The 20,191-nt window shown below is 39.2% G+C and overlaps 1 protein-coding gene and 1 long non-coding RNA gene across 5 annotated transcripts in view; one reads left to right on the forward strand and one right to left on the reverse strand.

The window, feature by feature from the left end:
* The window catches only part of ITGB8 (integrin subunit beta 8), a 93,914-nt gene extending 93,210 nt beyond the window's left edge, over positions 1 to 704 (reverse strand). For 3 of the 4 annotated variants that reach the window (XM_082398311.1, XM_082398314.1, XM_082398312.1), the window contains exon 1: positions 1 to 704. In XM_082398311.1, the coding sequence (XP_082254437.1) occupies positions 1 to 127 (127 nt within the window). In that variant the 5' untranslated portion in view covers positions 128 to 704. The other variant, XM_082398313.1, reaches the window with a different exon arrangement.
* The window catches only part of LOC309631813, a 31,515-nt gene continuing 11,512 nt past the window's right edge, over positions 189 to 20,191 (forward strand). Inside the window, exons 1-2 of the long non-coding RNA XR_014246572.1 lie at positions 189 to 277; positions 701 to 20,191. The exon at positions 701 to 20,191 is cut by the window's right edge and continues 11,512 nt beyond it. This is a non-coding gene — a long non-coding RNA (uncharacterized lncRNA). The remainder of the gene's footprint in view (positions 278 to 700) is intronic.

Genomic DNA, 20,191 nt, shown 5'->3' on the forward strand with positions numbered 1-20,191 from the left:
CACTTTGGCCCAGTCCAAGAACAACTGAAAACACCCAGGCCGCCCGGAGGAATGGGGCAGGACCTGGCCTGCAGTTTTGCAGGCAGACTAATGTGGCAGTAAAAAAAGCCAGGGCCGAGCGGCACATAATGCAAAGCAGCCCGCACTGCACCGCGCCCGCCGCCTGGCTGCTAACCGGATGCGCGCTCGCGCTCCCGGGCGCGAAGTGCCAAGTGTTGCTAGGACGTTTCCAGCAGGCCCGGCAGGCGGACCCCGCGGCTCGGAGCAAACGATGCAGGTACGGCGGCCTGGGCACAGCTCGGCATTTCAGGGCCCCCGCGGCCCTCCCAGCTCCGCACGGCTGGTCCCGCGATCTCCGCGAGAAGCACCTCCTCTGACGGCCAATGGCCCGGGGCGGCGACGCGAGCAAAGGCTCCGCAGCCCGCTCTGGGACAAAGAAAAGAGCTTTTGTCTCTCTCCAGCCGATGGGGCTTCTGCTGCATAAATCAGCTTAGCGAAGAGCCAAACACAATCAAACCCAAACAAAGCCCGAAGCTGGGGGGAAAAACCAGCCTAATGTACATTCAGTGGGTGATGCTGCATCTGTGGGAGGGGACGCTGGCGAGGCCGAAGGGGAAAAAAGTCGATGGCGCATCAATGAGGTCGAGCTTCTTCCACAGGTGGGCAGGGAAGCCAACTTCACTTAATTGCAACTTTGCAGCCTCGTCAGCTGAGCAGCGGGCAAAGTCGAAGAGGCAGCGTCCTGGTTGGCGAGGGAGGAAGCTTGATGTGCCAGCAGCCGGGGGAGGCGGCTCCGGAGCGCCCTAGAAGCCCCCGCCGGCGCCCGCGGACACCGAGTGAGGCATCGCAGCTCCCTGCTTGACCGGGAGTGGAGCGCACGGCCGCGAGCACAGGAGGAGAGGTTCCCCAGGGGTGCAGGAGCCTGGCTTCACGGGGGCGGGTGCTTCGTGCTCTCGTCCTTTTGGCCCCAGTGTGCTGCTCAGGCGTCCCTACGTCCAGAGCCGGGACAGCTGTCGCGCTCTGGGATGCACCCCGGAGAGGATGAGAAGGAGGCGAGGCTGGCGAGGGGCGGGGGAGGAATGGTCCTGCTCCGGCCCCCGGCTGGGGTGGGGAGGGAGGGTTGGGGCTCCCAAAGTGCGGGTAGCTAGGCGCGTTCGGGCTGCGAGTTGCTAGGAAACCGCCCCACGCTACAGAGTTCCTTGCCGCGGCCGCCCGCAGGCGCGGCGGAGGCTCCGGCTGCAGCAACAGCTCGGAGCAGCGTGGGCGGGACATTGGTGAGGCATGAAGTCACCGCGGCCCACACTCGCTCTTTGTTTTGCTCACTCCAGCTCTTTTTCTTCCCCTTGGCTCTGAGAGTTGCCATTCCCATCGTTCACAAGAACTCCTGATGCGTAGCCGCGCAGCAGGAATCTCACACCGTGTTCTCTTTCCCCCTCCTCTCCGAATCCCTGCATCCCAACGCTCGCCTAGGTGGCGCGGAGACTAGCTCAGCAAGAGTGGCAGCTGTGCGCAAACCCCAGCCTCTGACCCCGAAGCTGCGCGGTCCTTTGTTGGGAGATACTCACTGCTCGGCAGCTGCTACAGACTACGTGGAGTGCAGGCACCTCTCCCCGCCCCCAACACCCTCTGTTCCGCTGGTGCGCACTGCCCACTTTGCTGGCAGAGTTCGGAGCTCACCCTTTGCCCCACCCCAAGACTGTTCGGCGTCTCCCCAACCCTTGGAGAGTTGGGCCGGTCCGCAGGGGCTGTACCCGGAGTTGCAGCTGAAATTTCTCACGGCTCCTTCTCCACTCGGAGCCTCAGCCCTGAGTTGGACAGCCCTGCTCTTCCCAGGGTCTGGTGGTGGCTCTGGGCTTTTGCCAGTCACGGTGGATCTTTTGACCTTAGGCGTCACCTTCCAAATAAACGGAACAAAGAAGTTACAAAGGGCGGCGGAGCAGAAGAGTGAGACTAAGGAGAGGAGGTGGGAGGGCCGTTCTGCCTGTTGGCAGTTCAGAAATTTCGGTTCAAGCCTGGAGCGGGTGCTATGCCCGGCAACTGTCGGGGAAGCCGCGCGCCTTCTTGGGTCCCATTCCTACGACGTTAGGCCGAGGGAGGGAACCCAGTCCCCCGGATTGAAAACAAGGCGCTGTTTCCAATCTGAGACACAGGCTGATGGTTCTCTTTTTTCCTCTAGGGGCAGGAGAGGTTCCCCGTGGTAAAGTCTGACCTCTCATTTTTCCACTAGCAGCCTGCCCGATCTCTTTCATAGAGCACCGCCTCTTACAGGCATCAGAGCATTCCAGCCAGGTCAAGGTGAAATATGCGGGAGTTTCCCTCCTTCTTATTTGTTTAATAGTTTCCATCTCCATATTTGGAGTAAAAAAACAAGTAGGAGGCTTTCTCGCTCTTTTTTTTTTTTCTTTCTTTCTGTTTTCTAATTGTTAACTGCGTGAATGGAAAGTACCTGGTTAATAAACCACGACATTAAAAACTCCCCCTTTTCAGGTGTGGACTGCACATTGGGGCCCACAGGATTAGCTAAGCAAACCAGGAACGCAGCTGGAAAATTACAAGTGCCCTGGATCTACAAAGCAGGTCCTTTTGAGAGACCAAATGAATGACCCAAACCTGAAAAAACTGATGCTTGTAAACGTAATTCCACTCTTGGCAATGTGCTCTACATAGAATTAAATCCAGCCCAGCTTCATTTTTTATTTTCTTTCCTTAGTTCCAAGTTTGAACAGCTATAGTTTTGCTTTCGGTGGTCTTAAAGGAAGGATCCTGAAAAATGGCTGGAGTGGGGATGAGGATTTGAAATTTGAACACAAAAGGAACATATTCAAGCTTTGATTAGTGACTCTTCAGTGAGGCAACATGTGTATTCTCCAGAGATTAGTTCACAACCCTAAGGAATGCAGCCACCCTTGAGACAGTGCAGTGCTACAATAAAGAAAAAAGGTCAATCCATAATCCCTATAAGGATGTATGTGTAAGTACACTCTGCATTGTTGAGTGACTATCACATCAGGGTTTCATGACATTTTTAATTCTAATTCTTAGTGTTGGAAATGTAAATGGAAGTTACAATATTAAATAAAATAAATTTATTCAAATAATGAAAGTAACTGTGAAATATGATAAGGTATGTACAAATTTTTTAAACTCTATGTTGTTAGATGTTGATATATTCTATATACTAAGCCAAAACAACTGTGCAGCAAGAGGAATAAAACAAAGCTTGTAAATCGGTAAGCTTGTAAATTTTGAAGCCCTTTGGAAAGAAAGAATTCTGTGTTGTGTTATATGAAGCCCAGGCAAATATATGTCAGTATACCAGTTTTATGGAGATGTTGAGGAATAAGCACACCTCCATATATCGTCACTCCCCAGTTGCAAAGAGGCTATAATTCTGATTATCAAAATAAAATAAGAGAATATTGCAGCTGTGAGACTATGATCCTTGCAAATTATTTACTAACAAATTATCTGTACATTTGGGGCTGTAAAGACAAAAGGGAATTCTCCTGAATCTTGCAAATCATCTGTAAGGGTTTCTTACAGTAAATATAACTAGTGGCCCAGGAGCAAAAAGTTTGCTTGTTTCCAACAACAACAACAAAAATGTCACCACTACTCGTCCTTTTTCCTGTAAGAAAATGTACAGGATATTGTGAAGAAATGTACTATTATTCTCTTCATATATTACCTGAAGAATTCTAACAGAGAAAAAATGTTCCAGAAGATGGTGACTTGAGTAATTTTTGTTTCTTTCGTGTTCTGCTGTCTTGCTTTGAAATTTCTGACAGCTGATTTTTCATCATTTGTGTAAATGAGAGCAAATGAAATTCACAGATAGTCTAAAAATAACATTTTAGCTATTCATTTCAGGCTTCCTATCATCAGAATCTTTTAGTTGCTAATAAGTCATAAAATTGGATGAATTAAGTTTCTGACCTACTACTCCTTTAACCTTGATTTCTCACTAATAGTTTATGGTGAGAAATGAATAAGCTATAGACAGTTAACAGGAGTGAGAGAGACATCTGAGAGACTGACTGCTCCTTTTAGTGTGTGTTCAACCTTTAACTAGATTTTGTCCAAATTATTGACCCCATAGTTACAACTGAAACCATATTCACACTTTAATATTGTATCTTTCTGAAGTTGGATCAGAGATTTTCAAAGTTTTATTCAGAGGTTTTAAGCTGATGTTCACAAGTTGTCTATGAACTTGCTTCATCTACAGCTTTTAGGAGATGAATGATCTGAATGATCAAGCCAGTGGGATATAGTATTATGACTATGACTTCTAGATTCTTCCAATGATAAAGAATGTAAGCCATCAGGAGGTTCAGGAGGTACTTTACAGAAAGTAGTGTTCCTTATACTGTGAACTGAGGACTGCCTACAACATAGTCACCTGTAGAGTGATTCCTTACTCTATTCCAGGAGATTCTGAATTCATAGATCTGGTGTGATGCCCAGCAATATGCGTTATTACAAACTTCTGAAATACTTCTTCATGTACTGCGGTTTAAGAACCCCTGCCATAATGGATTAATGCAGAGACTCCTCAAAGGTGTCATGTGTGCTTAGTGATAAACTCCAGTGTCAGGTGCAAAGTCAAAGAAAAATGAACTGCTGGAGCCAATGCCTCTTTCCAAGGTATTCTATGGATGAATAACTGTGTGAGATGTTAACATTTTCAGAAATAAGACTTCCATGATTAAGTTTAGGAAATGCTGGGTTAAAGTCAAGTTAAATCCTTTGCTGGAGAATTTTTTAGGAACTTAAATAGGCTAACATGCAATTGGATTCTCCAAAGGAAGAATCCTTTATTCAGAGACCATCTCACAGACTAATTTTACATAAAGCACACTGCTGAACTAATACTACTGTAGAAATGTGGAAACTAAAAACCAGGTTGATGAAGAGACTGACCTCACTTCTTCAAGAGAATTACTGAGCAAGCATGAATCAGAGCTCTGATTCTTCACCACCACCTCATATCAGTGATGACTTTTGGTTTCAAGTAAGAGTTAGACTGTAACTGTCTTAAGTAAAAAAAGGAAACTATTGGAAGGAAATTGGGAGCTCACAGAATTAGCAGGAGGCTGAGAGACCAGGATTAAATAAGGCCAGAAACCAAGGAAGGCATAAGCAGTAGCAGTAAGTCTCCAAAAAATAGGAATGCTCTCTAATCATACTTTCATCTTTGGACCACTTGCTTAAGATTCAGAATCCTGGTTGAGAATATCTAATTTTCAGAACTTTCGTCACATGCCAGTCCCCTGGCTTTCTGGGAGTGGAGAGAAGGAAGGAGGAGCTCTTGCCTTTGGCTTCCTTAGTGGAAAGTAAAATACTATTTTCCAACAAGATGGCACAAAATTATCTTAGGTTGATGAAGGAAGCCCTGTAAAGTGACAGATGCTCATTACTCACATATCCTGAATTCCATGGACTACTGCTTTGCATTAGAGTTGAATTTTAGGTAATGATGCAGCTTTAATTTAGCTACCCTACCCACTAACCAATGCTTTGGTTGGCAGTATTAGTTATTTTCATGGGTGCTTTTGAATGAAACATTTTATCTGTGCATAGTCAAATTCTAGCTTTCTGTTATCCTTCTATATATAGCATGTAGCAAATTAATGCTTATTTAGCCTTTAACTCATTATCAGTATGATTATAGAGATGTGATGATGTTTAGATTAATTAGCTTAGTGAAATGAAATTTTTCATTGACAAACTCTCTAGTAGACACTACTGTTGACATTCATGTGTCCCTCTGGGCATACCACTTCATTCCACCCAGGCAGAAGTGCTGGGAAATGAACACTTCTGGACACTGTCTCAAACAAGGACTGACCTGATGGGAAGTGAGGTATAAATACCCCAGCTCCCTTGCTCCTTGAAAGGAATCACTTTGGGCCTTGTGTTCCATACTAGTGCTTCTCAAACTCTTTTTGGACCAGTTTTTCATTTTCAATCCATCATGGATTGGAAAAAAATAAAACGAATTATTAGAAAAATGGATGTTGGGGCTTCCCTGGTGGCGCATGGTTAAGAATCTGCCTGCCAATTCAGGGGACACGGGTTCAAGCCCTGGTCCAGGAAGATCCCACATGCCGTGGAGCAACTAAGCCCGCACGCCACAACTACTGAGCCTGTGTCCCACACCTACTGAAGCCCACGTGCCTAGAGCCCATGCTCCGCAACAAGAGAAGCCAGCACAATGAGAAGCCTGTGCACCACAACGAAGAGCAGCCCCCGCTCGCCGCAACTAGAGAAAGCCCGCGCTTAGCAACAAAGACCCAATTCGGCCAAAAATGAATGATAAAATAAAATAAATTTAAAAAATAAAAAAGAGAAAAATGGATGTTACAAAAATGTCAAGTTGTTACCGAAGTTTCTAAGTACTTACTTTTACTTTTTATATATTCTTTTTCCTGGGTGCGTCTTAAACAGTTCAAGGACTGGTTCTGTCACACACTATATTTTGAGTAATACTGAGCACTGTTTCCCTAGGTTCCCTGTAGGAGTAAGCTGCAGTTGCCCACAGGGATAACTGTATTCAAACATCCTTCATTCACTGCCTTCCCCTCCTTCCTTTCTCCACCGTTCCCTGATACTTTCTTGTCTCAGGGTCCTCTTCTGGAGGAACCTAAACTAAAACGAATAATAATGAGCCTGGAAACTACTCTATGGTGTTCTCCGTGTGTGAATTTGAATTTTATTCTTGTCTAGCTATAAGGCAACCTGCAGAATAAAAAGCACAAGGGCTTTGGAATCTGTACACACTAATTTTTAATTTGCTACTTAGTAGCTGTAGAATCATGGGCAAGTTATTTAACCTCCCTGAGATTGAGTTTATTCATTTATACAGTGATAAAATTAAAATAGCTACCAAAATTGCAAATTAAAACAAGATACTACTACACTTCTATTAGACTGGCCAAAATCCCAAACACTGACACTACCAAATGCTGGTGAGGATGTGGAGCAACAGAAACCCTCACTCAGTACTGGGGGGAATGCAAAATGGTACAGCCATTTTAGAAGAGTTTGGTGATTTCTTACAAAACTAAACACACTCTTACCATATAATCCATCACTTGCACTCTTTGGTATTTACCAAAAGGAGTTGAAAACTTATCTCCACACAAAAATCTGCACTTGGGATGTTTACAGCAGCTTTATTTATAATTGCTAAAAGTTGGAAGCAACCAGGATGTCCTTCAGGAGGTGAATGGATAAATACAAGGGGGTACATCCAGACAATGGAATATTATTCAGCACTAAAAAGAACTGAGCTATCAAGCCATGAAAAGACATGGGGAAACCTTAAACGTATGTTGCTAAGTAAAAGAAGGCAATGTGGAAAGGCTACATACTCTATGATTCCAACTATATGATATTCTAGAAAAGGCAAAAGTATGGAGACAGGAAAAAGATGGTTGCCAGGTTAAGAGGGGAGGGAAGGGTAAATCGATGGAGCACAGGAGAATTTTAGAGCAGTGAAACTACTCTGTATAATACTGCAGTGGTAGTATGTCATTGTACAATTGTTAAAACCCATAGAATGTACAACATCAAGAGTGAACTCTAATATAAACTATGGACTTTGGGTGATAATGGTATGTCAGTGTAGGTTCATCCATTGTTATAAGCATACTGCTGTGATATGGGATTTTGATAGTGGGGGAAGCAAAATATGGGAGGGTAGGGAGCAAAAGGGAACTCTGTACTTTTCCATTCAATTTTGCTGGGAACGTAAGGAACGTAAAACTACTCTAAAAAGTAAAGTCTATTAAAACACACACACACACACACACACACACACACACACACACACACATACACACTACTAAGTAAGATTATTATGAGAATCAAAGGAGAATGAAACGTGTTAGAATTCACAATACATTATGCCAAGGGTTTTTGGGATGGTAATTTAGGTTACTTTAATTTCACAATGTAAACAACATTGAAAATGCATAAATACTTATTTCAAGACTTGCATATTGTCATAAAAATAACATCAAATATCTTTGGTTTTGCTGAATACATAACTTTCCTTTTCTGGTAACTATACAATTCTTTACCCACATTAATAGATGTAGTGAGCATGTCTTTATATAGAAGCCTGTAATCCTAGCATTCTTTATGACAGCCTAGTTTTATGTCTCCTTAATCAAAAAGATTGTTCCGCAATCTTTTCAGCCTGAAGTCATCCTGTATAGTTTGACAGATAACTAACTATATGAAAGCTTCACATATTTGTACATGACAGGGACAACATACTTAATACTGCCTTTTATTTAAAATTTAACATGTTTAAACTTATACGTAGTCAGGAGGGGAAATGAATATGTAATATGTTTTAAATATCATTGCTTTATTGCTCAGTGCTCTAAATGTATAACAATGTTAAGGATCCACAGCTGGTTCTCCCAAATAAAAGTATCAGCAGACATTGTAAAGACAACATTTCACCATTGACATAGTTCATCTGTTGAGCCATGGTGGTATGTGGACTGATTTGCACATCACTATACAGCTAAAGGCCTTTCTGAACTTCAGTAATTCAGAGTAAGCCCACAACTAAAATTCTCTCTCTCAGTATTTTCTCATGATCACATCGCCTCTGGAGAATGAAGTCACTACAAAATTTAAATTATTCTAATCAAATTCACATGGCATTTTTATACTTGGAATGCTTCCATTCTCAGCCCTGTTCTCCAATTTCAAAATTACTTCATGTTTCACCTTGAAGAATGTGACCTTTTAACATGGTGAGGAAATTCTTTGTAAATTAGGCACAGGATATTCAATTTAAACATTCATTTAATAGATATGTCAATATTTATTGAACGTTTACTATGTGTAAAGTGATAGGTCCTATGGAAAATACAAGCATTAGTAAAACCCAGTCCCTTTTCTCAAAGATATTATAATCTGATTTGGAAGTAATATATAATAATAAAAAAAAAAGATGACTGAGTTGGTAAATAGAATAGCTCAGATGTAGGCTCTACTATCAATGATGATTTAATATAACACAAGATATGCTTTGAATATCAATGTAGAGAGAATAAAAAATTTAATAAATAGTGATGTGACAATGTGAGTTTTTTGGAAAACAACCAACATGAATTTAGACATTTATTTTATTTTTTTATTTTTATTTTTCCATCTGTAACTAAGCCTTTTTTTCTTTTTTTCTTTAAGTATAGTTGATTTACAGTATTATATTAGTTTCATGTGTACACCATAGTGATTCAATATTTTTATATATTATACTCCATTTAAAGTTATTACAAAATAGTGGCTATATGTCCATGGGCTGTAGAATATATCCTGTTGCTTACCTATTTTATACTAGAAACTTACTTTATACCAAAATGCATTCATGATGGATTAAAGAGTTTAGTGTAAAACTTCAAAACTATATACATATAATTGTTTTCTGGTGTTGGTAATAAAAGTTCTTTCTAAATGTAAAAATAATGTATCCAATTTCAAAAGAACAAATCAACAAATTTGATATGATTTCTTTAAAACTTAGGTGTTCATAAATATTTCAAAAAAGGGTAAAAATACTTAACACAGAATATGCCCATACAAATGGATAAGAAAACATTTAGTCTACAATAGATATATATATGCAGAAAGCATCAGCATATGATTCAAGGATAGGAAATACAATTGCTTAAAAACATGGCAGTTCAGTGCCATCAGCTATCCAAAAAATACTAATTAAAAAACTGAGATGCATCTTGTTAGGGTAAAGTGGCAACTTGCAAGCTTCTTACGTGTGCAACTGGTGTAATTTCTTTTGGTATGTAGTGTGAGGTACAGACTTTAGTTTTCAAAGGGTGTGTAGTTTTCTAAGCATCAATTTTAAAGATTATAACTTGACTTTATCACAAACTTCCCAGACATACTTAGAACTATTTGTGGATATTCTTTTCTGTTTAATTTGTATATGTGTTCATTCATGTAGTAATGCTACAATGTTTGAATTGTAGTGGCTTTATAGTTAAGTTATATAGCTGCCTGCTAATTAACAGATACTCAACTTCTAATAAAATTTATGACTTGTAAAAAAAAAAAACTGAGATGCCATTTTTACCCATTAAATGCTCAAAGAATTTTTAAATGACAATACTTAATCTAACAATAGAAGGCTGAAATAGGAACTCATTAATCTTAGAATGGTAAATTGGCTCAAACTTTCTTACAATCCGTTGACAGCATGTAATAAATCTTTAAAATATCTGAAACACTAATTTTATATCTGGAAAATTAGCCCCCTAAAGATTCAGAAATATAATAAAGTTATTTATAAAGATGCACATTTCAGTATGATAGAAATCACAACAACAACAACAAAAATGCAAACGATATTTTGGTCACTAGAAGAATGCTTTTTAAAGCTAAAGTAGCAAAGAATATTATCATGATTTTAGGTGTGCCCTAGGTATTACTGTTCTGTCTTAAAGATATGTACTGCATAACCCCTGTCTTTCATTAGTTAACAAATTTTATTAATCCCACCTTAGTGAAGTGTCTGCAGTCTTTTCCTTCCTATTTTATTTTTTTACTGCTGCCTTAGTTCAGGCTTTTCTCATCCTTATCTTGAACTCCCAGCCACCTCATTGCCACAGTGCTATGAGAGTTTTCCTTCCAAAATACAAATCTAAACTTGTTATCCTTTCTGAAGATTACTTTGACTATTTGGGGTCCTTTGTGTTTCCATACAAATTTAAAAAATTTTGTTCTAGTTCTGTAAAAATGCCATTGGTAATTTGATAGGGATTGCGTTGAATCTGTAGATTGCCTTGGGTAGTATACTCAGTTTCACAATATTGATTCTTCCAATCCAAGAACACGGTGTATCTTTCCAGCTGATTGTGTCATCTTCAGTTTCTTTCATCAGTATCTTGTAGTTTTCTGAGTACAGGTCTTTTGCCTCCTTAGGTAGGTTTATTCCTAGGTATTTTATTCTTTTCGATGTGATGGTAAATGGGATTGTTTCCTTAATTCCTCTTTCTCATCTTCTGTTGTTAGTGTGTGGAAATGCAATCTTTTTCTGTATGTTACTTTTGTATCCTGCAAATTTACTGAATTCATTGGTGAGCTCTAGTAGTTTTCTGGAAGCATCTTTAGGGTTTTCTATGTTTAGTATCATGTCATCTGCAAACAGTAACAGTTCTACTTCTTCTTTTCCAATTTGGATTCCTTTTATTTCTTTTTCTTATCTGATTACTGTGGCTAGGACTTCCAAAACTATGTTGAATAAAAGTGGCTAGAGTGGGCATCCTTGTCTTATTCCTGATCTTAGAGGAAATGCTTTCAGCTTTTCACCATTGAGAATGATGTTAGCTGTGGGTTTGTCATACATGGCCTTTATTATGTTGAGGTATGCTTTCTCTGTGCCCGCTTTCTGGAGAGTTTTTATCATAAATGGATGTTGAATTTTATGAAAAGCTTTTTCTGCATCTATTGAGATGATCATATGTTTTTTATTCTTCAACTTGTTAATGTGGTGTATCACACTGATTGATTTGTGGATATTGAAAAATCCTTACATCCCTGCGATAAATCCCACTTGATCATGGTGTATGACCCTGTAATGCATTGTTTAGATTCAGTTTGCTAGTATTTTGGGGAGGATTTTTGCATCTATGTTCATCAGTGGTATCAGCCTGTAATTTTCTTTTTCTGTGATATCTTTGTCTGGTTTTGGTATCAGGGTGATTGTGGCCTCATAGAATGAGTTCAGAAGTGTTTCTTCCTCTGCAATTTTTTGGAATAGTTTTAGAAGGATGGGTGTTAATTCTTCTCTAAATGTTTGGTATAATTTGCCTGTGAAGCCATCTGGTCCTGGACTTTTGTTTGTTGGGAATTTTAAAATCACGGGTTCAATTTCAGTACTTGTAATTGGTCTGTTCATATTTTCTCTTCCTTCCTGGTTCAGTCTTGGGGGATTGTACCTTTCTAAGAATTTGTCCATTACTTCTAGCTTGTTCATCTTATTGGCATATAGTTGCTTATACTACACTCTTATGGTCTTTGGATTTCTGCGGTATCAGTTGTAATGTCTCTTTTTCATTTCTGATTTTATTGATTTGGGCCCTCCCCTTTTTTTCCTTGATGAGTCTCGCTAAAGGTTTATCACTTTTATTTATCTTTTGAAGAACCAGCTTTTAGTTTCATTGATCTTTTTTATTTTATTTATTTATTTGTTTGGTCTCTATTTTATTTATTTCTGCTCTGAGCTTTCTTCTTTCTTTCTTTCTACTAACTTTGTTTTTTTGTTGTTCTTCTTTCTCTGGTTTCTTTAGATGTAAGGTAGGGTTGTTTATTTGAGATTTTTCTTGATTCCTGAGGTAAGCTTGTATCACTATAAACTTCCCTCTTAGAACTGCTTTTGCTGCATCCCATAGGTTTTGGATGGTCAAGTTTTCATTTTCATTTGTCTCTAGGTATTTCTTGATTTACTCTTTGATTTCATCAGTGATCCATTGGTTGTTTAGTAGCATATTGTTTAGCCTCCTCATGTTTGTGATTTTGGAGTTTTTTTCTTGCAGTTGATTTCTAATCTCATAGGCATTGTGATCGGAAAAGATGCTTGATATGATTTCAATTTTCTTAAATTTACTAAGGCTTTCTTTGTGGCTCAGCATGTGATCTATCCTGGAGAATGTTCTGTGTGCACTTGAAAAGAATGTGTATTCTGCTGCTTTCAGGTGGAATGCTCTATAAATATCAATTAAGTTCATCTGGTCTAATGTGTCATTTAAGGCCTGTGTTCCCTTATTGATTTTCTGTCTAGATGATCTGTCCATTGGTGTAAGTGGTGTATTAAAGTCCCCCACTCTTATTGTGCTACTGTCAATTTCTCCTTTTATGCCTGTTAACATTTGCCTTATATACTGAGTTGGTCCTATGTTGGGTGCATATATATTTAGAATTGTTATGTCTTCCTCTTGGATTGATCCCTTGATCATGATGTAGTGTCCTTCTTTGTCTCTTGTAACAGCCTTTATTTTAAAGTCTATCTTGTCTGATATAAGTATTGCTACTCCAGCTTTTTTTTTGATTTCCGTTTGCATGGAAAATGGAGCTGGAGGAATCAGGCTCCCTGACTTTATACTATACTACAAAACTACAGTCATCAAAACAGTATAGTCCTGGCAAAAAAACAGACATATAGATCAATAGAACAGGACACAAAGCCCAGAAATAAACTCACACACCTGTGGTCAATTAATCTATGACAAAGGAGGCAAGAATATACAAGGGAAAACAGACAGTATCTTCAATAAGTGGTGCTGGAAAAACTGGACAGCTACATGTAAAAGAATGAAAGTAGAACATTCCCTAACACCATATACAAAAATAAATGCAAAATGGATTAAAGGCCTAAATGTAAGACTGGGTACTATAAAATTCCCAGAGGAAAACATAGCAGAACACTCTGACATAAATCGCAGCAATGTCTTTTTGGATCCACCTCCTAGAGTAATGGAAATAAAAACAAAAGTAAACAAATGGGACCTAATTAAACTTAAAAGCTTTTGCACAGCAGAGGAAACCATAAATAAAATGAAAAGACTACCTACAGAATGGGAGAAAATATTTGCAAATGATGCAACCGACAAAGGATTAATCTCCAAAATATATAAACAATTCAGGCAGCTCAAAAGCAAAAAAAAAACAGCCCAATCAAAACGAGCAGAAGATATGAAAAGACATTTCTCCAAAGAAGACATACAGATGACCAAAAGGCACATGAAAAGACGCTCAATGTAGCCAATTACTAGAGAAATGCAATTCAAAGCTACAGTGAGGTATCACCTCACACCAGTGAGAATGGCCAGCATCAAAAAGTCTACAAATAATAAATGGTGGAGAGCGTGTGGAGAAAAAGGAACTTTCCTACACTGTTGGTGGAATGTAAATTAGTGCAGCCACTATGGAGAACAGTATAGAGGTTCCTTAAAAAACTAAAAGTAGAGCTAACATATGATCCTGCGATCCCACTCCTGGGCATATATCTGGAGAAAACCATAATTCGAAAGGATACGTTTACCCTAATGTTCATAGCAGCACTATTTACAGTAGCAAAGACATGGAACCACCTAAATGTCCATCAACAGATGAATGGATAAAGAAGATGTGGTATATATTATACAATGGAATATTGCTCAGCCATAAAAAAGAATGAAATAATGGCATTTGTAGCAACATGGATGGCCTTAGAGATTATCATACTAAGTGAAGTAAGCCAGACAAAGACAAATATTATATGGTATTGCTAATATTTGGAATCTAAAAAAGTGATACAAATGAACTTATGTACAAAACAGAAATAGACCCATAGACATAGAAAACAAACTTATGGTTACCAAAGGGGAAAGTGGGGGGAGGGATAAATTAGGAGTTTGGGATCAACATATGCACACTACTATATGTAAAATAGATAACCAACAAGGACGTACTGTACAGGAAACTATATTCAGTACTTTGTAATAACCTATAAGGGAAAGGAATCTGAAAAAGAATATGTATATGTATTACATATTTATAATATACATATATATATCTGAATCACTTTGCTGTACAACCCAAAACTAACACAACATTGTAAATCAACTATACTTCAATAAAAAAATAAATAAAACTCTGTGCAAAGAGGGAAAAAATTTTAAATTAAAACAAATAAAAATAAACTTGTTATCCTTTTCTTAAACCCATCTATGGTTCATCTTATGCCATTCCCAACCTCTCTGCAGGCCATGAAAGAGACCATTAGCTTCAGCTATGAAACCCTGCATATTCTGGCCCCAAATCGCATTCTGGGTACCACTTTCAATGGCATGTTTCTCCCCTCTTCCCAACTTCACCTACATGCTGTACAGAACAGAATCCTGACTTTCGTACAAGCACTTTTACTTGTTTTTTCCATAGGCTTTTTCCTCAGCTGGGCTTTTTTTTCTCCTTTTCCTTCTCTTTTGTCCTACTTTATTCTCAAGAATTATTTCTAATGCCACTTCTATGTCTTTCTGGATTCCTGTAGGCATAATCTAAAGTGTCTTTCACTTTTAACTAATTTTTAAAGGAAATTTTTTATTAAAAATGTAATGTGTTTTTATAACAGAAAATGTGAAGGACGTATTACATTTTCATGGTGAATTTCATTTGCTTTATTTTTATGTAGCTTTGTTCATACTGGACTTACCAGTTTTATTAATATAGATTTTTCAGGAATATCTTTCTAAGTTATATATTATTCCCAAATGAGTTTGTAGTTCAGTTTACGTAAATATGCTCCTTGATTCCACTAGATTCTTGGCAATGAAATAGACGGTATGCTCAAACTGGGTAATTTGAAGAGAATTTGACAATAAAGAGACTATTCGCAAACATAGGGATAGGGTTTTGTAATAGTGCTGTATCCTTGAGTTAGAAACCATGGGGAGATACATCGCTTTCCTTAGGCTTCAAAGGGCAAAAGAAGGGTGCATTGCTGGACCCCAGAAGTACTTAGTGTGTGGATATCACCTGACAAGTTCTGTCACCTTTGTTGAAGAGTCACAGCCAGCCTGAGGTCATCTTCAGGGAGGGACAGGAAGAATAACTACCCCTACTTCATTCTTTTCCCCTTCTCTGCTTTCTGATCAAGACACACAATTGGCAAAGCCCATCCCTAAGTCAGGTGGTAGTGGAGTCCAGAAAGGCTGGCACTTCAGGGCAGAGCAAAGTGGAGTGGGTAGCTGGTGGGGCAAGCAAAAGATACTTGGCATAGTCCTAAGATGGGATGTGAGCTGTTTATTGTTTTTGACCATTATAAAAATAAACATATTTGCATAAATTTTTATTCAAATTCTTAAATATTTAAGATTCTTTCCTTAACTAATTTCCAAGGTGAAGTTACTTGGTCAAAGGTTAGATACATTCTCAATACTCCTGATACTTCTTGCCAAACAGCTTTGCTTTTTCAAAGGACCCAGAAAAATAAGAATTAAAGGACTTGATGAGAAGCTTTGCCCAGTTAAGATCCCAGCCCTGGGGAATGATTGTGCCCTTGGAAAAGGCATCTTAAGGCAGGCTCCCAGAAGGAAATAGAAAGCAGAGTTAAGCTGGGTAGTTGAAGCCTGCAGGGCAGGTTTTATGGAAGGGAACAAGTGATGGTGTATTTCCCTGAGCCTTATAACAGTGGGGAACCCTTAAGACCCTTGTCTTGAGAGTCAAGAAGAGGGAGTATTTCAAGAAACACACACACACAAAGGGCATGGAGGATCTGTATATAGAGGGCCTCCAGATGGGAAGAAAGGAGCTAATCAGTGAACCAGCAGGGAAAAAACAGGGCAAATAAATGCCCTGATGTCCATCTCTTCCTACTCTCCAAACTCCTGCCAGTGCCCCAGATGGGCCAAACAAACACAGTGTAAGCCAGAGAGGAAGCAACCCTTTAATGTAATCTACACTGGCCAGCTTCCTGGGACACAAAGAGGGTAGAGAAGGGAACTGGATGGGTGAATGGAAAATATCTAACACATTTAGCTTTAAAGGAGGTCAAATGGCCAAGGGAAAGGAGATTGGCTTTATTAAGATAGCCATAATCTATCTTGGCAAGATTAGCAAAAGAAACATGAGAATTGCTTCTTAGTCTGAATTTCACATCTTTGCTAATCGTTGAGCTTTTGTATTGCTGCTAGCTGAGGTCCCTTTCCTCTCAAATATACCCCTAATTATTTGCTTGGATTTCCTGGATCTTCTCGACTGTGAAACACAAGTTTCAGAATCAAATATGAACACATTTTGTTTGGCCCTCATACTATCTGCCCATAGAGTGGTTTAAAAAATTATTGATTTTTTGCCAAATGTTTTAAAATCAAGAGATTTCATAAAATCCTACTTACAGCTTCTATTGAACAATGAGAATATTAGGCATGACTAGGCTTACATTTCTGCAAGGAAATGAGCTGGAACTGCATACTAGCTGCCCCCTAAGGAGCCCAGGCTCTCCAGTTTGCCACAGTCTTCACCATTCTCTGTTGTCTTTCTGAGAGTCAATTACCATTTTTCACTGCAATCATGTTACTGCTTTTCACATACCTAGACAGGGTTTGCTCATATCTGTTACATGCCTGAGTCCTGTGGACATTTAACTTTGTGATCCCTGCACTAGTGGCTTATGGACAAAGGGGCAGTGCCCAACCTCCAATTCTTTATTTCCTTAGCATCAACCGAACATTTAATATCAATGCAGCAGGAAGTACATTATGGCCAATGGAATTTGGCATAAGTAAAATTACAATCTTTTCACAGTTCCTTTTACCAAATAGTGATTATCTGTTACCTGTTCTGTGTCCTGGCCCTCACCACTTTCCACTGTGCCTCTTCTCTCTGTGTTTTACTCAGCCTGTAGGAAGTGGTTTAGAATTATAACAGCTTCTCTCCTGTTAAAACAGATATACTTTTATGAAACTAGATCCTGCCTAGTTGGTTTTAGGTCCTGAAACTAAATAACAATATTGCCTCCATCATGGACACTGAAGACAGTATTAGGGACATGCTCAAGCAAAGATGTACATACAACTGGGCAACAACAGGTTTTGTTATTTACATAAAGTGTTCAGTAAGACATTAGGCCCAGCACCTTTAAGAAACTATTTATAAGTATTCTTTTGAGTACTAGAAAGCTGAAAAGATAACAAGAGTTTGAAGAACTTAAAGGTTCATTTTACCCACATAGCTAACAATATGTCTCTAGAGAAGGGAGAGATGTAACAACTCAAAGCATAATTGCCATACAAACTTCTTTTAGAAGGATTCCAGAGCTTGAAAACTCATTCCAAAAACCTTGCTCTGTTTTGGTTTTCTCTTATCTATTTTAGGCCCAAGGACAGAAGATTTAAGGACATATTAAAATACACATACATTTATGTTTTGAGGAGGGTGAAAAATAATTTTACTAAGTAACAAAACACATAAAGATTCTTTCTGGCTTTGGGTTTAATGGGAAAGAATTAAAAACAGAAAAGTTAGAACTTGATCATTATTGAGAAATTTAATTTATTAAATTGGTGTTTTCCTTCAACAAATACATTTTTAAAAGAAAAACATAGTTTTGATTTTTTTCTTTTTACCACAAATATAATAATAACATGTTCAGAAAAGATTATTGTCATGATGAAATAACACATTTTTGCCAAAGTAATTACTATAATAATAGCCTATTTCACATTTTTCCCTTCTCCACCCAACTCATTTTTTTTAATGAGCAGACTTTCATCTGCTTAGCATCTGAGGCAGATGACAATGCATTTGCCTAGCTAATGGCTTTTTGGGGGAGTGGGGCAAGACAAGTTCTATATAGAAGGAGATGAATCTCAGCATGATAACATCCTATCAGCAACTTCAGTCTCATCTTGAACTTTGTAAATCGTATAAGCTATTTGGTGTAGCTTGACATCCAAGTGGTAAAATTCTAAGAATATTGACTGATGTTTTTATATCTACCTCAGGCTTCTAATGGAAAATCTAGTAAATAGAGCTGATTTTATTGGTGGAGAGGTGTGAAGCAGAGTGATCCTATTATACTTGAATTGGCTGTTCAGCATTTACTAAATGGTGCTTCTTACTGGCCTAAGAAACATTTACTGAGCCTTAGGATTTGCTTCAGTCCCAAAGAAGTGCAGGAGAGTGAAGTGAGAGTCTGGCACAGGTCCTTTTCTTGCCATAACATGGCAGGTAAGTTTAGGAGAGCACTTAGGCCAAAGGTTCTCGGTAGGGGAAGAGGAAGAGGGGTGCCAACAGGATCACCTGTAAGTATTTTACAGTTTTACTCTTTAGACTCTGCAAATACTTCTCCTCAAGTTAGGAGTCACAATCTCCAGGTGAAGGGGCTAATATTCTACACATTAGAATCACCTAAGTAGTTTTTAAAGACTACTGCCTTTCCAGCATTTTTTGAATCAGAATCTCTAGAGTTGGGGATTGAGTTGGTATTTAAATACAGTTGGTATTTCAAAACAAAAAAAACTGATAAATTATTCTAATTTGTAGCCAGTTTTAAGCACCATAGGCTCACTTGTGTAAGTTGAAAATCTTTACAGATAATCCTGATGTTCCAACTCTAGTGCCCCCACCCACCCCTTTTCCTCAACTCCTGGTTGAGAACTCCATACCTATATAATGAAGAGAATCACAGGTAAGTATGGAGTACCTCACTGCTGGGCCAGGTCTAGGTGCAAGTTTCTCAGTCTCCTATTTAGGCTTGATAATTCTTTGTTTTGGGGAGGAGGCGCTGTGCTGTGCACTGCACAGTGTTTACCGACATCCTTAGCTTTTACCCACTAGATGCCAATTGCATTTCCTCCCCAGTCGTGACAACAATTAACTGTGTCCAGACACTGCCAAAGGTCCCCTGAGGGGCAAAAATCACTCCCGGTTGAGAACCAGAGGTCTAGGCAATAAACTAAAGCAAGACCTAGCAAGCGGGTCTGGGACCTGGGGAGACCTGGCTGAATAGAATTTGAAATCCTTAAATGGAAACTGGAATGTGTGAAGATTTATCTGAGGCTTTATGTTTCATCTGAGGAAGCCACATAATATTTTGAATTTGTTCTGGTTATTTATTGCTGTATAAAAACTGCTGTACAACTTAGTGGCTTAGAACAGTGACAACATTAATTTTATTCACAAAGCTGAAATTTGGCCATGGCGGGGTGAGAGACCTTGATTTTGCTCTACTCTGGTGGCCAAAAAGCAGGGAACCAGAATCATCTAAAGGTTCACTCACATGTATGGTGGTCGATGCCTAGCTGTCAATGGGGGCTTCAGTGAGAGCTATGGCTGAAAAACCTTCATGTGGCCTTTCCATGTGGCTGCTTGGCTTTCTCACAGCATGATGGCTGGATTCCAAGGACAAGCGTCCCAGGAGAATTAGGTGGAAGCTGTATTGCATTTTATGAATTGGTCTTGGGAGTCACATAACATCATTTCCACTGTAGCCAAAAGTCTGCCCAGATTCAAGAAGAAGGAACATAAACCCCATCTTTTGGTGAAGAGATGCCAACGTCACCTTAGAGGAAGAGCATATAGGATGGTATGCATTGGTACAGTCATCTTTGGAAAATACAAAGGCAGATTGTTTAGGATTGCTTACCTGGTGTCTATGACAATGCTAACT

This window comes from Balaenoptera borealis (genome assembly GCF_965194805.1).
Source record: "Balaenoptera borealis genome assembly, chromosome: 7".
Taxonomy (NCBI): Eukaryota; Metazoa; Chordata; class Mammalia; order Artiodactyla; family Balaenopteridae; genus Balaenoptera; species Balaenoptera borealis.